Source organism: Benincasa hispida, chromosome 4 (genome assembly GCF_009727055.1).
Source record: "Benincasa hispida cultivar B227 chromosome 4, ASM972705v1, whole genome shotgun sequence".
Classification (NCBI taxonomy): Eukaryota; Viridiplantae; Streptophyta; class Magnoliopsida; order Cucurbitales; family Cucurbitaceae; genus Benincasa; species Benincasa hispida.
In genome coordinates, this window is record NC_052352.1 from 4,735,120 (window position 1) to 4,757,564 (window position 22,445).

General features: G+C 34.9%; 1 protein-coding gene across 1 annotated transcript; it reads right to left on the reverse strand.

Annotated features, from left to right (window-relative positions):
• Positions 1-4,557: 4,557 nt before the first annotated feature.
• Positions 4,558-14,278, reverse strand: LOC120076530 (cyclin-T1-3-like). Its single transcript, XM_039030386.1, has 7 exons — positions 13,924-14,278; positions 12,693-13,017; positions 11,043-11,124; positions 6,161-6,295; positions 5,880-6,052; positions 5,621-5,772; positions 4,558-5,268 (listed from the first exon to the last, which is right to left on the reverse strand). Exons 2-7 carry the CDS (start codon positions 12,920-12,922, stop codon positions 4,676-4,678), a joined length of 1,365 nt encoding a protein of 454 aa, XP_038886314.1. The 5' UTR covers positions 12,923-13,017; positions 13,924-14,278; the 3' UTR covers positions 4,558-4,675.
• Positions 14,279-22,445: the final 8,167 nt, after the last annotated feature.

Here is a 22,445-nt window from a genome sequence, read left to right on the forward strand (position 1 = left end):
TTCTTGAAAATGAAAAATTGGCTCAAACTCACAACTTGGTGACCTACAATAATAATAAATCAAATTATCAAATCTCGAGAATGATCGACGATATACGAGATGTTGTTAACTTGAACATAATTCAACTAGTTGAGAATTTTCGTTATCTAATCTTTTGTTGTTGAACTTGATAAATAAAAATATGACATGTCGAGTACTTACAACGAGAGGTCGGGAGTCCAAGCATGGCTGCTTCCGGAGCCAACGAGCAATTGGTTTTCGAGTTGAAGAAGTTGTTGATGAAGATTTGTAGAGAAATCCATTGTTGAAAAGATTAACTAAGTTTATACTTAATACTTACAATCTCCCTTCTTGAGGGAAACCTCCTTTTATAATGCCTCTCTTTGGGACCTAAAATATATATGTAAAAAAGATTGAAATTTAAATTATTAACAAAAGACAACGTCTTCTCGTGGCAAAGTATCCAACGCGGCCGCCACGTTGAATCCAGTTGGTCGGATTCGTAGTGAAATTATAATTCTTTATTTCTCTCTCCTACATTCAATAGGAAGTAATTTTAGAGTAATTGTATAATTTATGATTGTTTTTTCTAGATCATAAAGCGTACCTTTATTCTTTGTAAAGTTAAAATATTACTCTTAAAATTTTACAAATATTTCAAAACTAACTTTAGAGTAAAACTACATTAGAAGATTAGAGGAAAATTAAAAATCTAAAACAAGTGTGACAATATTCGAATCTCAATTTTATGTTTTGAGTCTCAATCTACGGAGATAATTAATTAACAAAAAGTAGTTTGTTAAAAATAATATTCATCGAAAAAATTCCAAATTATGTTTTGGCCTATTTTCTTTAATTATTATAATCTACCACTTTGGAGTTAACATAAAGATAAGTGCAGTAAAGTATGTTATAATAATGAACTTTTTTTTAAAAAAAATGGAATATTTGTAATTTTTTTTTTTTTAAAAATTATTCTATTGCTAAGGCTAAAAAGACCACCTGTTTAACCACATTTTTTTAAAAGAAATTATCAAGCTTTTAAACTAGGTTAACATAAGCTCTACACCACTCAATATTACCACTTCAATATAAAATTTGAAAAAAATCTCTCATTTTTATTCTTATATACTTACTTGAATAAATTTTAATCTTAATTTCATAATGGTAAATCTAAAATTAGATTGATAATAAAATTTGACACCCTTTATTAGTTATTCGGTAAATTTAGTAAATAAGTATAACCCTTAATTGCAAAAGTGAGAATAACTCAACTTTAATTGACATGTACTATTTCTCATAATGTCAAAGGATTAAATTGTTACATACGTATATTTGTATTTTTTTATAAAATATAAACTACAAGGATTAGATCTTTACATAATATAAAATGACCCAAATTTCAATATGATTTTTTATAGTAAGCAATAAATTGTGACAAAATTGAAAATGCAGAGACTAAATCGTTACAAATATGTGAATATATAACCTAAATTTTTACAAACTAAAGTTAACACTAAATTCTTTCTTTCATAAAGGTTTAAGGACCAAACATATATTTTTAACCTATATTTAGATTTAGATCTTTGGTATTGCATTTTGAATCATTTTTTATTATTACTAATCTATAACACATGCGATGCATCTGAGATTGATAGTTTTATGAGAACTTTAAGAGCGAAATAGATAAGCAAAGATTCTCTTCCGTACACTCATTTATAAAAATAAGAATAATAATGAAACTTCTTTCTTTTTAAACATTATTTGTAATAACTGTAAACTAAAATTGTTCCAACGCTGAACATTTGAACACAATAGTATACTATACATAATCAAGTATAAGGGTAAATAATAATACTTTTTCATCTTCCAAAATAAGTTTTCAAATTCTCATAGCTTCATCTCCATGATTCCTTTATGAAGAACAAAAAACTTATAATTTTCATCCTGCTTGGGAGTATAAAAGAAAAATAGTTATCATTTGACATTTTGAAAACTGAAAAATATTGAGAATTTCTTCTTCGTTTTATATATGAATCAAACCCCTGTATGAATGCACCAATGGACTTGTAACCAGCTTCTCCCAGATAGTTGCACCATATTAGTACCAATCGCATCTGTTAGACTAAAAAAACACTTACAAATGCCAGATCACTTAAAACAGTCACATCCCATTGGCCATTAGAGAAGCAAAAATAGAAATCTAATAAAATTGTAAGGATAAAATGGAGAAGTAGAGATGTTTCATTATATATAGCATAGATTATTATTTCTTGCAAAACCATTTGGGATTTCTAGGTTTTCTCCTTTCCTTCTTTTTCTTTTTGTTACTTGCAAGACTTAAAAAAAAAAAAAAAAATTATGTTCCTCTTTTGATGATTTATAGATAAGATTTTTATGGATACCATTCAAGTTTAGAATTCAATTTGATAACATTAAAGCTTTAAAGTTAAAAATAACTGAAGTACCTAAAAGAAAAAGGGTTTTATTTTTATATAAAACCTTTTTTTTTTAAATCCTGTTTAAGGCAACATGACAATATGGCCTCAAATTTCTTTATATCTTTGACCACATTTCTTTCTTTCTTTCTTTTTCCCTTTCTTTTATATATAAAGGCAAAGTTCCTCTTTCTCTTTAACTCCTTTATTCAACACTATCATTTCCAAAAGGTCTCTCCACTCGTGCACTGGCCCATAACATCCTTTCATTACAAGAAACACAAATCTTAAGAACGATCAATCCTTCACTATGCAACTTAACAACTCAAACAAATTTGAGATGTTTGGACACACTTTCTATAGCTTCCAATTAGAAAACTTGATTTACGATCCTTTATTGTCCCTCGAACCTAACAGAAGAGGGCCGTGTTTCCGGAGTAGACCACAAACGCAACACGAGACATGAAACAAGAACATACATGCACAGATCATTTGATCAAGATAAGAATTGAAGTTAATGAACAAATCTCCCAAAAAAAAGTCATTAGCTATGATTGAGAACTTTATAGCACATGGGTCCATCACGTCATTCAGTAAAAGGTGTACCTTTATAAAGTACAAAGTCATAGCTTTCAACTTAGGGGTCAAAAATAAACCAAACTTACATTAACCCCTTTCCCTAAAAATAATAATAATAAATAAATAAATAAAATATAACAAATCAAGTATGCTTTGCTGAATTTACAAATAGTTTATGGTTATTCTACTGTTTACCTGAGAAAAAAAATTAGTAGGGGCCTCATTCCTTTTTCTGTTCTATGAATGAAGTGATTTCAGAGTGTAATCCACATTTTTCATATAAATCAAGCAAATTCAGCTTTTCTTGTTCCACTACTTTCTCTTCTAAATCGAAACCAAGCAAGCAGATGAGTAATTATTAGAAGGGGAAAAAAAGCATATATATATATATGTATAATATCTTTGAGATGGTTCAAACTCACTGGCTTGCTCTAAACTTGAGTGTGCTAGTAATCCTTCACTATCAACAATCTTGGCTTTACTTTTTTCTCTATGGTCCTTCAATGTAACTGTGATTTTCACAATGCTCATACCTACTCAAAGAATATGATGCCATTAATTTAGTTTTGACATATAAGCCCTGCAACAAAATCTTATTAGTCCAATTATTTGACCACTTCAAAGTTCATTATACAAACTATTCGAGTCAAAAGACGTTTCTCCATGGTTTCTAAAAGGAGGATTAAAGCAAACAAGATTTAAAGGAGTGTTGGGGAGAGACAAACCATTTGAACAAAAGAGAGAAAAAAAAAAGAAAAAGAAAAGAAGAAAGTAAATGCTTTCTCAAGAAAGGGGGATGAAATCCACACCCTGCCTGGGGATGCCTTTCCATAACCACAAACATAACCCCCCAAGCTAAAAGCTTTGCCTCATACAATTGGATTCCTCATCTCCTTGCTATCTATCAGGTTTATGCAAGAGCATGGATGTTCATATACATGATGATTGACAACCTCTAATGGATGCACAATAAAGCTTTATGTCTCAATGCTTTTACATTCACTTGCTTAGACTCGTCTAAAAGCTAATATGACTTTATCTTCTGTCATAACAATGGCGGTGCCATTTTTTGATCCAACATAATTCAATTACTATCTATGAGCACAGCCTGATTCAAGCTCACCAGGAACAAAAAGTAAAGCAATCAAGTATAAAAGAGTTTCACAATCATACGCAAGCCTGCTGCACTTCTAAGTGGCTTGCTTTTGCTTGAAAAGAGTGAAAGGTTGTGGGAAAAAAGTTAAGAGTTAAATGTAATTACCCCAATGAGTCCCCCCACTACGCCACCACTTAAAAGAAGGATTTCTGAAAGTGAAAAGGGAAAAGAAGATTATTTTAGGAGGCACAAACAATACAAACTCATTAAGCTTACTTATTAAAGACTAGAGATTTTCCTCAGGCTTTAACTACCTCCTTCTCTGGGCTGGACATGAAATCTGGACTGAATATATTATTCTACTAAACCCCCTTCAATGTAGTGGTACGTTATTAGACTACATAAGAGAATTGTTGGGGGGGGGACTATCAAAAGAATGAATAATAAGCTGAAAATGCCCTCTCAATACTTACAGTTTGAAGAATTTCTGGAATTAATCAAAAGCTCCGACAAAAAAAATATTGACGATACTGTATCTGTAAGTAGAATTGCATTCCCAACTTCAAGATGCCTTTCTTTTCTTTTTCAATGAGGATTCATATTCTAGCTCTATTCCATGTTCCAGCTCTTTTTCTATCCATGCTTCGCTGTCAATATCTGGACTCACGGGCTGTACTTCCTTTGTACTAGTAGCTCTACAGAGTCGTCTTCTCTTTATTGCCTCTCTGATTTGACATAAATTTATCTTGTCCTTGGAAACAGAAATGGAAACAGTTGTTGACTGTGTGATCTGATCAGGAAAATTTTCCTCAGTATTCTGACAAACCCCAGTATCACCATTGTCAACGGCACTACTAGAACTCCCCGTATCGCTTGTTTGGCAGGGTAAAACTTCCACAGGACTGATGCAGTAATTTACATTTTGCTGGTCGTGGCAACAACTGGGCATCACAGACTTATTGCACTCACTGGCCACCGTCATGGCTTCATGACTATCAAGCTGATCAGAAACCGTCACACTGGATATACATGATTGGGAACTATCAACCCTTGTCTGTCCATCTAAAGCTTCTGGCTGATGAGTCTTCTCTTTTGAAGGTGGCAGGCTTTGTTTTCTATCTTTCTCAAATAACTTCAACATTCGCTGTATAACCTCTGAAAGGAATTCCAAAGAAAATGATAAATGATCTCAATAAGCAACAGTGAAATAGAGGGGTAAGAGGAAAATGTATAGGATTGAAAGTGACTGCACAGTGACAGACCAAATGCAATTTCATGGGGAAAATGGCACGGATAACTTTCACTCCCTTTCCTTCTTTAGTGAAAAAAATGTCACGCACATTCACAATTATACTATGAGAAAGAAAATTGAGGCACAGTATCACAACTCATTACCAACCCTTTCACACTGAGTAATTACTTTGCTATCTCATTTATATCATGCTCGTTTGAAGCCAAAATTTGTCAATAGGGAACAAACACAAGTAAGAAGATTCATTTTAACAACCTTGTAACTGTTTTGGCGAAACATCAAACTCCATCCACCAAACCTTTCCTTTATCCGAAGGCAATTTCACCTTCTGAAATTTGGAAGCAAGAAATATCGAACCTGCAGCAATATAATGGGGTTTGTATTCCAAGCACAGTGTTGTACATAGCCTACAAGTTCCACATGGTCGCGTTAATCTCTTAAAGATTGTCTGAAATATTACATCAAACTATAACCAAGTAAACAGAAACTTGATGAGCAAGATGAAGCCCTTTACCAATCATTTACAAAATTCCAGGCCACCTTCCCAAGATCAGCAGCCATTCCCAATCTTTTTAGAGCAGCAACAAGTGGCTTGTAGGGAAGTTGAATGTCAACATCAAATGCAAACGTTGACAATAGAAGCCGCTCCGCAATCAAGATTAATTCCTTTTGTTTGATGAAAATTTCCTACAAGCATAATGTTGTGTCAGCCATCCAATTATTTCCTTCATATATGCAGAATGATCAATCACTTAAACATAAATGTTAAAGAAGATAATAAGCAGACTTACGTACTTTTTGTCTAATTCTTTTAGAGGCAGAAGGATCCCATTTGAATATCAACTCATAAGCCACAACGACGACATCATTCAGAAACCGTGGTGTCTCTTCTATCTTACAGGCAAGAAAGATACCTGCTGTTCCAATTGTCTGCAACAAATTGACATGGGTTATTATATTAAAAAATGAAGATGATGATGATTTTCGAATGATGATGATGATGATTTAATCTTTTGCATAAAAATTATGTATTTCTTTCGTTTTCAATATACACAAACACACACACACACAGAGGGTGCAGCCCCTAGAAGACTCAAATATTCGACGCCTGAGGAAACCTATGAAAGGAAAAGGCAATCGTTCTTTCAATCAATGGCTCCTTTGCTATTCTTAGGGACATATGGAGTGGTAAAATTAAGGGTGTGTTTGGGTCACCAACTTGAAGTTGGTGGACCGGGCTATTATAGCACTCCATGTTTGGGCTCCAATAATAATAGTTGGTGTTTCTACCTATTATAACCTACAATTAACTACAATATTACTATTTCAAATCCCTCTTTGTTAGAGTGTTTACTATTTCCTACTCATCCTCTCTTTCCCTCTTTGTTATAGTGTTTACTATTTCGTACCTAGACCAAAATAGTTTGCATCTCAAACATAGACTATTATAACCCAGACTAAAATAGTCTACATTCCACACAGAGACTATTATAACTTATAACCCACAAACTATAGAGACCACTGACTATATAATAACTAACTCAATACCTCAAACACTCCTAAAAGATTCTTCGGAGTGGAGAGAAGTCGAGAGGAAGTATATGATCTTATTCTCATACATTTATTTCTTTTAAACAGAACCCAACTTTCCAGAGGTGGTATATGAAAAGTTACCAAAAAAGTCCTTAAGTAAACATTCAAACCGAAATTATCCCTTCCACCATCCCCTTTACCTAGTTCCTCTAGAAATCTCCCGACATCTCCCAAAAAAAAATCCAACAACTCTTGTTAACTTCTCCATGGAGATGGTAGAAATCTGCAAACCACCCAGACTAGAAAGATTGAGTTTTTCCTTTTTTTAACTTTTAATTTTTTTGGGTGAATTAGATAAGACCTTGCTCCCATTACATTTCTGATATAAAAGAGAGATTTTTTTTTCTTCCAACTTAATCAAACCTAGTGAATATGTACTCAACTAGTCAAGAAAGAAGAACTTTCCACACTACAGCAAATAAAATCCAAGGAACTCAAAGTCAAAACGAAAATGAGAGAGAAAAGAGAGTACACTCCACCAAATTGGAGATGCCTTCCATTTATTTAAATTTTAACTCCAGGAGCTAGAGATGTTTCCTTTCATAAGTTTCCTTTATCTAAAAGAACTTATAGACCATCCATCTACCATACATATGAAAAAATAAAAATTGGCAAAATATGCTTTTGGTCCCTCAGCTTGTGTGACCATTAGTTGACTACCAGAAAAATGCACCGGTCAGGTGGCCTTTTCTACCTGATCTTTTTTAAGATAAAAACAATTGCTTCCATTGAGAAAAAATGGAAGAATACAAGGACATACCCAAAAAAAAAAAAAAAACCCACAACAACCCTACTAAAAAAAGGGTTTCCTACAAGGTAAGATAGTGCCTAGAGTGTAATTACAAAAAAACCTTTGAAATCAAAGCCCAAAGAGAAACATGAAACATCATCAAAGACCAAACCTCACTAGGGTCCCTCTCTATACCCCTAAACACTCTATTGTTTCTCTCACCCCACAAATCCCACAATAAGGCACACCCCCTTGCAAACAAAAGAAAGTGTCCTTTCTTTTTGAAAGGTGGAGGAGGAACTCCCCGATCATCAACCAAACATCCCTCTGACAAGCAAGCGAAAAATCGAACTCCTGCAAGAAAAGGTTCCAAATAGATCTCGCATACTGACACTCCCAAAGAAGGATCCAAGTTTTCCTCCGCTTTCTGACAAAGAATACAACAAAAAGGCCTCATTAACGAAGGCAACTTTCTCAAAACCTAATCCATCGTATTCAATTGGCCAAGCAAAGATAACTTCCTTTGGAATCTTAATCCTCCATAGCATATCAAAGACCGACCCGACAATGGGAGAAGGATCGACTAAAATCCAAAAGAAAGACTTACAAGCGAAGCCTCCGTCAGATTAGGGATCTAAACACGAACATCCCTTCTCCCCAATCTAAAACCAAAACCCTCAATCAAGGAAAGAAGAAAGGCCACCTCCATCGACTTCCTATTGGACAATGACAAAAAAGAAACTGAATTCCTGACCAAACCAAAACATTCAACACAAAACAATTTTTCACAGAGGATAACTGATAGAAAATTGGAAACGCTGTTGAGAGGGGTCTACCCAATGATCCTCCTAGAAAAACGTTTCCTTACCATTAGCCACAACACAGAAAACAAAATGGGAAAAGGAAGGAAGCTGAGAGAAATATCTTTCCAAAGATTATAGTGTGTGCCTCTTTCTTTGAAATGGCCTTTTCAACATGATTTGAAAGTTTCTCCTTCTCTCTCATGTTCTCCATTTCTACTCTTCCTTTTCTTCTCCTCTTCTCCGAATAGGAATCTTACACCTATGAAATTTCAACTCCATCTCCAAATTTTTCTCTTTTGGCAATACTTCATCTCCAATTCAAAGTTCCACTACCTTTCATTCTCCAACTCCCTCCCATCCACTCCCTCTCTACTCATATCTTCCTCTATCTCCCCTTCCATCAAATCATCACTTTATCCACCTCTTCATCCCCTCTATCGCTGTTGTCGCTCCTCTATTCTCATCGTTCCTCACTTGCCTTAAAAAGAACTCATATGTGATATCTGCAAAATAACACTTGCTCGAATCCCCAAACTCTTCTGTTGATTATCGATTCACCACCATCAAACCTGTTTTATAACCGAACACCCATAGTTCGTATGGAAATTTTACATTGTCTTCCTCTCTTACCAGCACCAACAGTATAAGCACCGCCACCATTACTATTGTCGCAGCACCGCCTATCCCTACTGCTGAAAACCCTTCTCCTTTTGAAAAATGGAGCAGTAGGAGCCTCAAATAGATGACTGTGATTTTCTGGAATCCCCGAGCCAAGGCCCTTCCATTCTTGAACTAATTATGGGTGATATTGTAATTTCAAAATCTATCTCTCAGATGGAATAAGCTCCAAGTCTCTAGCATGCGTCAGAATCAAAATTTGTGGCAATTGATGGAAGCCATAGACTTTCAATCACCCCAAGTTGTAATGAATTAGAATCAAAGAATGGAGGCGCCTAAACTACTAGCTGTGTTAAACACTGGAACTGAGGTGAGAAGAAATTCCCTAAGAAATAACCAGCAAAGGGAGAAAAAGAAAGAGAAGGGAGAGGAGAAATGGAGAAGAGAGAAAAGAAGTGGGGAAGAGCAAAATAAAATAAAATAAAATAAAAGTATCACCTAAACCAAAATTAATATAAAATTCTTCAAAATTGTCAAACCACTTCAAAAATGTTACACCATCTTCCCACTAGTCAACTAACAGCCAAGCAAGCTCAGAGACCATTTAAAATAATTTTTCAAACCTCAAAGATCAAAAAGACATATTACCCAATCCTCAGAGACAAAGGTAAGCCTAATCCAAAATAAACACCAAAAAATGAAGATGCGAGGACATAGTATCCCACATCTTCAGTATAATAATGAAATTTTAGGAATACATAACAAGATTCCATCATATGCTTTAGGCTATAGCCTAGCATATTAAATATTTCCACTTCCGGAGTCGGATGTCTCCTGATTTCTACTATAACTCATATTTACAAGAATGTCTCAAACATAAATCAGTCAGAGAAAATGGGAATGAATAGTATAGCTCATATACAAGTTGTCAGAGAGCACTTTGGGTTACATCATTTTATACTTTGAAACGCAAAATCTTCCATAAATATTGTTAGTAAAAGTATCTAGTCTTCTTTATTCACTCTAATTTATATATTTCATGCACATAATGTTTCATTTTTTTTCTAGGAAAAAATAAAATTATACGCTACAAAACTATCTTTGGCCATTTGGGTGACTGATCAACCGTTGGTTGTTTGTTTTCTTAGCATCATCGACATTTCAAAAATAACGATGATAAATAAATAAAAGCAGGTGTCTTCTGAAGCATTTGATGCAGGCTTTGGGTTAGTTCTCAGTTCAAGGCAATTCATAAGCAGTCCTTCTCAACCCAAAAGTTTTATGTATGCTGAGTGGAAAGTCAAATCTCCCACAAAAGGCAATATATTAATATGGTTAATACATTTTGAACTCGACTATAGAACTCCAAAGAAGAAATCCTTATCTAATTATGAACCCAAGATTTTGCAGTTTAAGTTTAAAAATATAAGAGAACCACAATCATCTGTTCTCCCATTATTCTTATAGGAGAAAATTTTGGGCATCAGTATTTCAAGAATTCAGTTTCACATGGGTCTTCAACTTGGCAGCAAAAACAGTGTTTTCTTGGGGTTAGTGGCATTAAGTTGGGATGACTAAATTATCGTGGGCAAAGCTACAGTCTTTTTGGGGTCTTTGAACAAAAATGAACTGATATAATTTTTAAAGAAAGCAAGCACAGTAGGAGGAAAGATTTGAGATCATCAAACACTATATGGCTACTTCTTGGTGGAAAAACAAACTTCAGTTACGATCGATTCTAGTTGGAAGGCTGTTTGTGAAACAGCTATCATTTATCAACTTGTAAGTTTGTAACTATTATCAAGTTGTTCTTTATGATGCTTTTGGATTTTCTCTTTTAACCAAACTTTAGACCGTTGCATTGACCTTTCAATAGCAATGGGCCTACTATAGGATTGGACTTCAGGAAACAAATCTTAAACAATCAATTTACCTGCCAGTCATTTTTCGCATGGGACTGACGCATATAGAACCGGTGGCATACCATCATTGCACTTGCAATTGTTACTTGAGGCCTGAAAGGTATACAAATCACTAATCAGCATATCCACGTAAAAATTTAGAAAGAGTCTTGATTATTGTCAAAAGATAAAATAAAATATTACATACAAATACAATCATCAATATCTACACAACGACTATTAAAAAACAAAATACCAGGTCCATTCCTCTAGAGGCCGGCAAGTGAAGATCTAAAAAGTTTTATGGGGAATTATCCATTATAAGAAAGATTTCTCACCTAAAAGAAAATAGCAGAAGAAATAGTTGAATCCAAGTTAAATTACAAATCTGGTCGTGATGGTTGGGAGAAATTAAGAATTCAGCCCCTTCGGTTTTAGAAGTTAGGATTTCTTGGTTCAATAAATCTCAAAAATAGTCCAAATGGCTTGATAAACCCTTCAATCCATTGGGACTACATTCTAACTTTGAAAACCATAGAAACTAAATTCTAACTTTCTCCAATTCATAGGGACCAAAAATGTAATTCAACCTTGAATCGATTTAAAAAATGAACAGAACTGAAGAAATTTTCTTGTGGTAATTGTGAAAGCATGAGAGTCGGACAGTGATGGTGGTGGAGAATCTGGAGAATGATGGGAGGGAAGGAAAAACTTCATAGTGCATATAAGCAAGAAGCACAATGCATACAACAGAAATATAAAATGGCGATCTTGAAACCAGGCACATAGAACCTTGATAACACAAGATCGTGAGAACAGATCATAGAAATGTGTTAACAAAACTTTCAGTATTCAGTATCAGCAAATGCATGGTGCTCCTGTGCCAACCTACTCACCAAGCGTCACATATGGGTTTATGACTCATTCCTTATATTCTCTATTTTTCAACAAAATCAACAAGGTCATGATGAATACTACGGAATCCTTTGTTCACTAGACCACACCATGCCTGCCATGAACTGTATTACACTATTCGAAATAAGCGTCATAGTATAATACTCATTTTTAACCATATTTTTACTTGTTTACCATTATTCTTTTTAAAAACAAATAAATAAATAAGAAACAAAGATGTATATTCATCAATAAATGGCCAAAAAAGACAGTATAAGGGCAGAGGGTTGAGGAAACCCCGTCCCACAAAACTAATAACCACATAATGGAGAGAGATGGAAAACTTGGAAAATACACTAAATACATAAAAATTCAAATCATATTTTAGCAATATCAACCCAAATACCATGAGGTTTTCTCCTAAGCTCAACAGACAAACTCCAGTTCAAATTCAAACACAAGCATATCCATATTTCCAGCTAGGTTTCCAACTCAGGAACAAAACTTAATCAAAGTGCCCCATGGAACTATGAAAGCATTGACTAGCAACAATAATGGACTGAGAAACAAAACTTGTGTGTGTCAAAAGACTTGGTGAGTGAAGAATGAGGATAGCAGATCCACATAGACCAAATAGTAACTACAAGGAAAGACAATTTAACAAATTTCTCAAGAAACGCTCAGCAAAAACATGTTGAGGATTTTTTTTTTTCTTTTGAACAAGAAACAAAATATGCCTTAAGTAAAGGCATAAACTGTCATGCGCACTGAAATTATCGAAGACTTACACTTTCAGCTTCATGCCAAGCTCTTGAAGAAATGAGCAATATGACTTCCGCAGTTGACACTCTTTCTTGAAATCAACTCCATCCTTCCTGGATGGAGAATGATTTTCAATTTCCTGTTTGCAGAAATACCATTTGCGTGCAGAGATCAGATGCTCCTCCTGCACACAAAGGCTAGGTGTAGTTCCTGGAATGCGATTCGTGAGATGATTCTGGGGCAGCTGTCTTGCCATGCTACGCTCTCAACTCATTGAATGGCTTCAAACAAACCCAGCAGTAACCGTGGAACGAATGACCATTCTATTTCCTCAACAATTGGAAAAACTATCTGCAGAAAAGTAACAGTGGGGAAACTGATTAATGGACTAAAGCATTTAGCGAGCACCTCATCACTTGCTACTGAGGCACAGAACTTTCCACTCCATCCATCTCTTCTCTCTTTCTTCTAACTAGAACTTAACTCTTCTCAACATCCATCGAGAAATAAAGTGGGAAACGACCCCTCACCGCCCTCCACACACATACACACAAAGGAAAGAAAGAAAGAAAGAAAATAATAGAAATCGGCTTCAATTTTGAAGAATTTTTCTAATTATATTTTCTAGACAATATCTTACTTGGGAGAAAACTCTTTCGCTGGCAGGTTTTTTTAGGTGGACTTGGTTTTTTTTTTGTGTATGTCTTTGTATTCTTTCCATTTTTTTTCCTAAATGAAATCATTTGTCTCTAAAAAAAATCGACATATCGAACATTCATTTGGAACTTAGATGCTAAATAAAACTATACATTAATACTATTCCTACTTGCGGAAACGGAATTGCACAAGACTTCTCATTCAGTAACCAACAACAAGAGCAAAACTAAAAAGAAAAGCAGTGCTTTTACATGAGTTTACAATACATGATTAAAAAACAAACTTGGAAAAATATGGCAAACAATTTTTTGTTAGCTAATCAACAAAAACAGAAAAAGAAAACCCTACAATATAACCGTTGAAGTCCTTCTCTTAAGAATCACGAATACGATAGAAAAGTCGTCTTAATGCTCTGATTACAAGCTGATAACTAGAAGTTTAAAAAAAAAAAAAAAACCTAAAATTTTGGAAACAAACCATTATTTACTATAAAGACAAAACATTCAAGCGATACCAAAACAACCCATAAATCGCTGCCGCCGCCAGCAATTAAGGAAGGAACGAAAAGGGGTTAACAATTAGGTCAAGAAGATGAATTACCTGGTGAACATTGGCATACCCAGAAAAGAGTATTTGGGTTGGGAGCGGATCAGCTTTGAGCTACAATGGAAACCCTAACTTCCGGCCACCGTAGGAAGAAAAAACAGTTGCAGAAACGTTAGATTGGAGTGGACTTGAGTTGACTCGGTTCCTTAGGAACCACGCAAAGAAGCGGAAGCTTCTGGTTGATAGATCAATGGAAATTCCAAGTTGGCGGCGACCACGAAGGATGTTGGAGAGTCGAATGTAACACAGAATCCGCCGCGCCAAAATCTTAGCGCTACCAATAACGCCTGAGATTTATTCTTTCTTAAATTGTTGTGAATCCCTTTTGTTTAGGTTAAAAACTTTTAAGTTTTTGTTTATATGTGAAACTTATATAAATTAGGTTACAATATTATTATTAACGACCTTTGACAATATTTCAAAAAAAAAACAAAAAAAAAAACAAAACCATCTTCGAGTAAAAATTATTTAAAATGTTGGAACGAAAATGGAGATTTAGAATGAGTACGCTGACCTGAAATTAGAGAAATATTTTCGATCCTTATTTTTATCTTCGAAATTTTTGTTATAAAACCCATGAGCATTTAAATTTATTGTCAATCAAAGGAGAGTTTTCAAATTTCTCATGTTTAAATAGATTATTTCCCATACAATTTTCATGTTAAATAAAATATTTACAATTTCTTGATAAAAAACAATCAGAATATTTTATGGGTAAGAAATATATAATCAAAACGTTCCATCTCTATCATTACTAAAAGTTAAAATATATATTTAAAAAAAAAAAAAAACAAGGTTAAATTTAAGTATTACAACATAGAATTTTAACTTCTAAATTTTTTTAAAGTATCACATATATAATAATGATAATAATAATTAGGGTTGACCTAGAATGGTAGCCGAACTAGGTTTTATATCTCGTTCCTACTTGTTTTAGTCTATAGAAAAAAAATTTCGTCTCAAGTTCATTATGTTTATGAAAAGTGAAAGATAAAATTATAGCTTAAAAATGTATTGTTGAATGAGAAATTTCAGATCAATCACAAATTGTCATGTCATTTCTCAAATACATTTATCAAATTAATGGCAAAATTACAAATCATCAAATCTAGGACTGATGGCGGGAAATTAGAAGTCAAATTATTCAACAACTAAAATTCCTTGGACGCAATATGCGATGCATGTTCTTAAGATTTGTGTTGATAGTCATGCATTGGAATGATTATGCGTTAACAAATGTATGCAATGGCCATGCGTCCTGTCATAAGTTTTCTTGCGTTCACGCCAAATATAACGTGAACGCAAATTTCTCGGGTGATCCGAGGTCGAACACGGGGACTTGTAGCAAAATGAATGCGGTAATGTGCATGCGGCGGTTTGAATAAAAGAATGGAAGGGAGGTTGCTACGTTAACTCTACTCCTACTCCTAGCTAACAGTCAACGCAATGAGAATATGCATGAGAGGTAGAGACACGACAACTCTTGACATGAAACAAATGAATGGGAAAATAGATAAAATGCGGAGATGTCTTCATTACAACCCTTAAGAGTGACCGCAAGGGCAACCTTAGTCATGCATGCAATCATGCTATACACACCGTGAACTAACTCTAGGACGTATGCAGTGGAACTGCGATAATATCGAGAAGCCTATGCCTGCCTAGACCTCATAACCGCTCACTAGCTCTCGCCGCATACCACCTTATCCTACTTCCTAGACTCATGCAATATCCTACTGTAGGGCGCATACGCTATGTGCTAGCAAACTAAGCTTATCTCTAAGTTCCCCGTTCTTGCCCATGCGTTCCAATCCGCTCTCGTAGTCTTAGATTTGGGTTTTAGACTACTCTCCCAAGTATGCCTAAATGAATGATGCGCTCATAGGACAAGGTAACCGCATGAACTTGGCGGACCTAAGATTATTCCTATCTCTAGTGAACAATGCATACATTGCTTAATGCGACCAACCACTTACCCTCTCGGGCAGTTGGTTGTTGTTGACTTTACTCATAGACAAACAATGCGTTAGCCTATAGACAGGCGTTGCCGCAACTTCACACTAAGCAAATAAGGTTACTCACACACTCACACAACGCACACTCTCAGTGGGTTGCTACATGCTTCATATCCCTAATCCACATGACTAAGCATGTGATACCCAAGCAATTTCACTAAGTGTTGCAATGAAAGTAAAGATGCTGAGCAAGAAGACAGAGATGGAGTCGAAGGAAACAGAGAAATGCATTGAAAACAAATTGTATTAATTCCTTAATCACAAAATGTCATACAATACAATATAAGAAAAGAAAGGAAAATGAAATGACCGATTGGAAGCAAAGACTTGCTTCCGCAGATGTGCATCAAGGCTGTCGATGGTGCCATGGATGGGCGGTGGAGTTGACTCTCTCTCGAGATCTAGCTCCGGTCGAAGGCTCCGGTCGTCACTCGAAATGGATGAAGGAGGTGAAGAACTCTCAAGCGTCTTCTTACGCATTTTGTCTGGATCACAAGGATCCGCCCTAGGCGAACCTCAGGCGAAAACCTTGGATTCAACCTTGGGCAAAAAACCCTGGATTACTTGAATTTTGTTCATCGGCTTCTATTTATAGAGCTTGGATTGTCGACAACATTAATGGACTGCTCTGAGTCTAACATTCGGTACGTTAATCCTTTTTTGAATCTTTGCCGCTAAGGCGTGGTAGGTGAAATGCACACATCAGCTTTTGATTTTCTCAAGGTAGATGCGTTGATGCGTTCATTCCACCAACCTTGCGTTGATCCCATTAGTATGCGTTATCGTGTAGCCACAATCATCAGTAACCGCATTCGCTTAATATTGCAACTCTACACGATGACCGCAATCGCTTGACGAGCACAACTCCCATGTGATGGACGCATACGGCTGATTATCGCAACATCCATGCATTGATCGACGCGTTCGCCTTTACAATGGAAAGTTTTCCACATGCGGTCGTTTATGCGGTGGTCCGATTTTCGCGTTTGTGTCCACTTCCTGCATTAGCTACAAAAAATAGAACATTGAACGCATAATAACGCATAATAACGGGTTGGCCAAGATTCTTTAATGTTAAATGACGCAACCTCCTCTTCTCATGAACTCCTAGCATGATTGCCACATATTCTGCTTAACAACCTTCATAATTCTAAGTAAAAGACCTAAGATGACATGCCATTACTGCTATCATCAAGGACCAATTAGAAGTTGACACGTGTCACAAATTGAAGTTGAAGACATAAACTTGTGAGTTTCGATGATGCCACGTGTTTCTTCATGACCGTTGGATTGAATAAAATTGATTTGGTCCAAACTAATTCTTCATTTGGCTAAAGTTCAATTAAGCCCCAAAAAAAACCTTAATTTGACTGAAGTGCCAAATTAGACCCAACTCGAATTAATTGGAACCGAGGGTTAAGTCCATGCTCAAACCCACCTGAGAACTCTATAAATAAAAGAGCTCTCCTCATTTGTCGGGGTCATAAATTTTAAACTTCAGAAAGCCTAAATATAGTTTTCTACAAATCAAAATGTTTATTGACTCCTGGGAGATACAGGCATTCAAGAATTAGTACTATGGATCTAAATCTACATCAACACAAGTTCAACTTCACAAAATAATCTAAATCTACATCAACACAAGTTGAACTTCACTAAATACATTTCTCTAGAAGTCTCGTGCGAACTTTGATCCTTTAAGAAGTCTCATGTGAACTATGATCCAGATCATCAAGCTCAAAAGGTCAATCACCAAAAAGCATCATCAAGCCCAAAGGTCAATCACCAAAAAGCATCATTAAGCTCAAAGGTCAATGAACCCAAAGATCGATCATCTAAGAAGATCAACTAGCTGAAAGATTAAATTTTATTTCGAAAACATCAAAGGATTGTGTATCAGAGAGTGTACTCGCTATACTGAAATTATATAAACACAAGTTCAACTCCACAGAAACAAGTTTCTTCAAAAACCTCGTGCAAACAAGTATATTCAAGAGTATTTTATATAACTTATTCTTTGTTCTCTCTAAGTTTTTTCGGCAAGTTTTTCTCAACCGAACTTCTTTTTAAAATTATTGTCATTCTTTATTTTCTATTATTTAGTTCTCTCTAACTTTTATCTCTATTCTTCTTCCTTTAAAAAAAGAAAAATGATATCTCTTTGAGTTGTTCTCTTCTTTTTTTCTTGTCTCCCCCACTTAACGTAATGTATAATCTTAAAAATTTGATTATTTAAAAATTATTTAGGAAGACAAACATAGTTCAACAACACGCTAGAAGTGAGAATATAAATATTTGACCTCTTAATCGATGATACATACTTATCAAGAATTATGTTCATGTTGATCGAAAAAAGACGTTTTTAATTAAAAACAAAAAACACACGCACATATCATAACTTGCTGGTGCTCAAATTATTATTCTAATATTGCAATCACCTTGATATATAAACCTTCCTCATAAAAACTTCACTTGTTGTACGTTTAAAAGAAAAACATCAAACCAATTTATTATTAAACAAACTTTTGAATAGCCATTATACTCATTCTTTTAGGCTAAAAACACCTATTATAATATCAGTTTGAAATATAACCCTTAATGAGTGAGTGATCATCTTCAAAATACTTCCATTTAAAACCATTTTTAATCATTCAATCAAACTTAATTGCGTGCTTTTAATAAATTAATAATAAAAAATATTTTTCACTATTCTAACACTGTATTATTATTTTAAATTTTAAATTTTAAATTTTAAAAATATGTCATATTTAGCAGAGTATTAGGAAATTAATCGAGGGACATGTGGATGTATCAGAGAAAAACGATTCAACCAAAAAAAAATTATAGGACCCTTTTAATAATTATTTTGTTTTTTATTTTTAAACCTACGGAAACTACTTTCACCTTTAAAATTCTTTTTTTTATTATTTACTTTTCACCAATGATTTAAAAAACTAAGTGAAATTTTGAGAATTAAGAAAAGTGCATATGATAGTAAATTATAGAAAATGGGTTATGATAAGGTTAAGGAATAATCAGGTATATAGCAGTAGTTACACTATCATTTGGAAAAATAATAAAAGGCAAGATCCTTTTGAATTATATAAAAAATGCATATATGTCACATGAGCACAATTTTCTAAAATCTTAAAATGTTCCCATCGTCCCTTTTAATGGCAGTGTAATTAATTCGGTATATTTATTAATGAGATTGTAATTAATTAATTACTCAACTATATATCAAACGAACTTTCAATGTTAACTAAAATCATCATTTCAAGCGGGTAATTTAATTTGCCACCAATCTCGAGATTTAATAATTGTTTTAAATTTTTAAATCACATTTAATAATTGTTCATTTTCGAATCTTGTACGTCAACTAATTTTCAAATGTTGTTTTGAAATTTAAAATATCATATTATATTATTTATCTTAACTAAGATTTTTTATTTATATTATTCTCTATATTAATCTTAACCAAGTTTCATAGGTTTTAAATGATTTTTAACATTATATTTATTATCCTTTTGTTTCAAACATAAAATATCATAATACAACACATAACCATAGCTTTCTTCATCCTCTGTGCTGAATGCTTTCTTGTTATGGTTGTTCAACGATTAAGAGTTTTGTTCAATAGTCAGTGGGATGAAAATAACCACTATAGTTAGGAAACATGGCCTATTGATAATGTGCAACAATTTTCAAGTCTCTGTAATTTGAACGACAACCCCATTCGTCCTCTGCAAGTCAAACGCCTGAGAATCTCGTCTTGCTTAGAGAATGGGAAAACAATATGCTGTACTAGTTGTGGTAGTAAGGGTCATAATCGTAGGTCATGTAAAAATTCAATACCTGGTTGAGTTTGGGTTTTTATTTGTTTATGCACTTTTACCTCATATTTTTCATTGTGAATATTTATGGATGGTTTTATTTGTTTCAAGGACTTATAAAATTTGTTATTTTTTTAATATATATTAATTTTCCATATATTATTACTATACTTTATATGTTGTTTCTCACACATTTACAATTTTAGGTACACTGTAATTTTTTTTTTTAATACATGTTATTTTTTCTATCTTGTAACGAGCTGACCCCCTAGGGCTTAAGTTAGGCCGTTACTAAATACATGCATGCATGAAACTCAAAACGACACTCGGTTATGACGAAATAAATGTTAATTAAATAAGGTAAGTTCAAAAGACTTTCATTAAATTCAAATACCAAAACAATAGTAGGGTACCCATAAATCATAAACGATAATAAACAAGTCTGAAAAATGATTTTTAAAAGTAAGTTTTAAACGTCAAAACTAAAAGTTAGAAACATGAAAAGAACTCTAAATTTCATGATGCGGAAGCGTAAAAACTAGTCCCAGTGGCTCGATCACGAATTTCGCTTGTCCATCGTCGGTGCATCTCTACCCTTACCTAAAACAACAACATGAGAAAGAATTAGTATAAAATACTCAGTAAGTAACCCCACTACTGGGGTCAAGTTGGGCATCTATGTCCTCTAGATATCCACCTCTGAAGAAACATATAAACTGCTCAAGTCCTCATGGGACACATATACACATGAAATAAGAAGGATCCCGAAGGAGACACAAACTGGTGAATCCCGAAAGAAACACAAACTGGTGAATCCCGAAGGAAACACAAACTGGTGAATCCCGAAGGAAACATAAAATCTAATGGGCATCTAACTAATCAATAAGGACATTTGCAGTCTCAACATCAGAATCATCACTGTACAAATCTATGACATACATATAAACCTTAACATCATGGCTCTACAACATACACATATACCTCAACATCATGGTTCTACAACATACATGTATACCTCAACGTCATCAAATCAAATACAGTCATAGAAGCACCTGTCTCTTATACACATCTAGATGTGTATAAGAGACAGGTATAAAATACTCAGTAAGTAACCCACTACTGGGGTCAGGCTGGGCATCTATGTCCTCTAGATACCCACCTCTGGTGAAACATATAAACTGCTCAAGTCCTCATGGGACACATATACACCTGTCTCTTATACACATCTAGATGTGTATAAGAGACAGGGACACGAGTACTTCATGCAATCTCACCACCTCCTTCATGTATATCTATGCCCACTTATTCACTAAAAAGGTGGACTTCCCAGGTATGAAATGTGCTAACTTCGTAAGTCTATCTACCACAACCTATATCACAGTGAAACCTTTGACTGTCCGAGGCAACCCCACGATCTGTCTCTTATACACATCTAGATGTGTATAAGAGACAGATGTATATCTATGCCCAATTATTCACTAAAAAGGTGGACTTCCCAGGTATGAAATGTGCTAACTTCGTAAGTCTATCTACCACAACCTATATCACAGTGAAACCTTTGACTGTCTGAGGCAACCCCACGATGAAGTCCATAGACACATGCTCCCACTTCCATTTTGGTACACTCAATGGCTGTAACAAGCCTGCTGGTTTCTGCCTCGGGGAATTCACCTGCTGGCACACCAAGCACTTACTGACGAACTCTGCAACTTTCCTTTTCATATCATTCTACCAGTAGCAACGTTTCAAGTCCCGATACATCTTGGTGCTACCAGGATAAATCGAAAATAAGGAACTATGAGCCTCTGACAACAACTCATCTTTAATATCACTAATTGCTGGCACGCACAAACGCTCCTGATAAAGGAGGCCACCTTCCACGAAACTGAGAAGTCGTCATCTTGGCTGACTCCACCCTACGAATTCTCTCTTTCAGATAAGGGTCGTCTCGCTGCGCATCAATAATCTTCTGCCTTAGGCTCGATCGCACCGAAAAATGTGCTAACTGTGTCGTGACCTTTCCCACGGCCACTGCGATCTCTACCCTCTCCAATTCCCTGAACAAGTGAGTCTGTCTAGTAATGAGGGCTGCTGAATAAGCCACCTTTTTGCTTAGAGCATCTGCCACTACATTTCCTTTTCTCGGGTGGTACAAAATTTCACAATCATAGTTTTTCACCAGCTCCAACCACCTTCTTTGCCTCATGTTTAACTATTTCTGAGTGAAAAAGTACTTCAAACTTTTGTGATCAGTGAAGATCCGTATCTTCTCTTCATATAAGTAATGCCTCTAGATCTTGAGAGCAAAAACCACTGCTGCTAACTTCAAGTCGTGCGTGGGATAATTCTGTTCATACTTCTTTAGCTGACGTGAAGCGTAAGCAACTACTCTGCCCTGCTGCATCAATACACATCCCAACCCCTTATTGAACGCATCACTGTAAATGACAAAACCACTTGATCTATCCGGTACTGTAAGAACTGGGGCTGAAACCAACATCTGCTTGAGGTCCTGGAAACTGTTTTCACAAGCCTCATTCCAAACAAACGTTGCTCCCTTCCAGGTCAATTGAGTCAATGGGGTGGCTATGCGAGAGAAGTTCTTTACAAATCGTCTATAGTAGCTTGCTAACCCCAAGAAATTGCGCACCTCACTGACTGTGGTTGG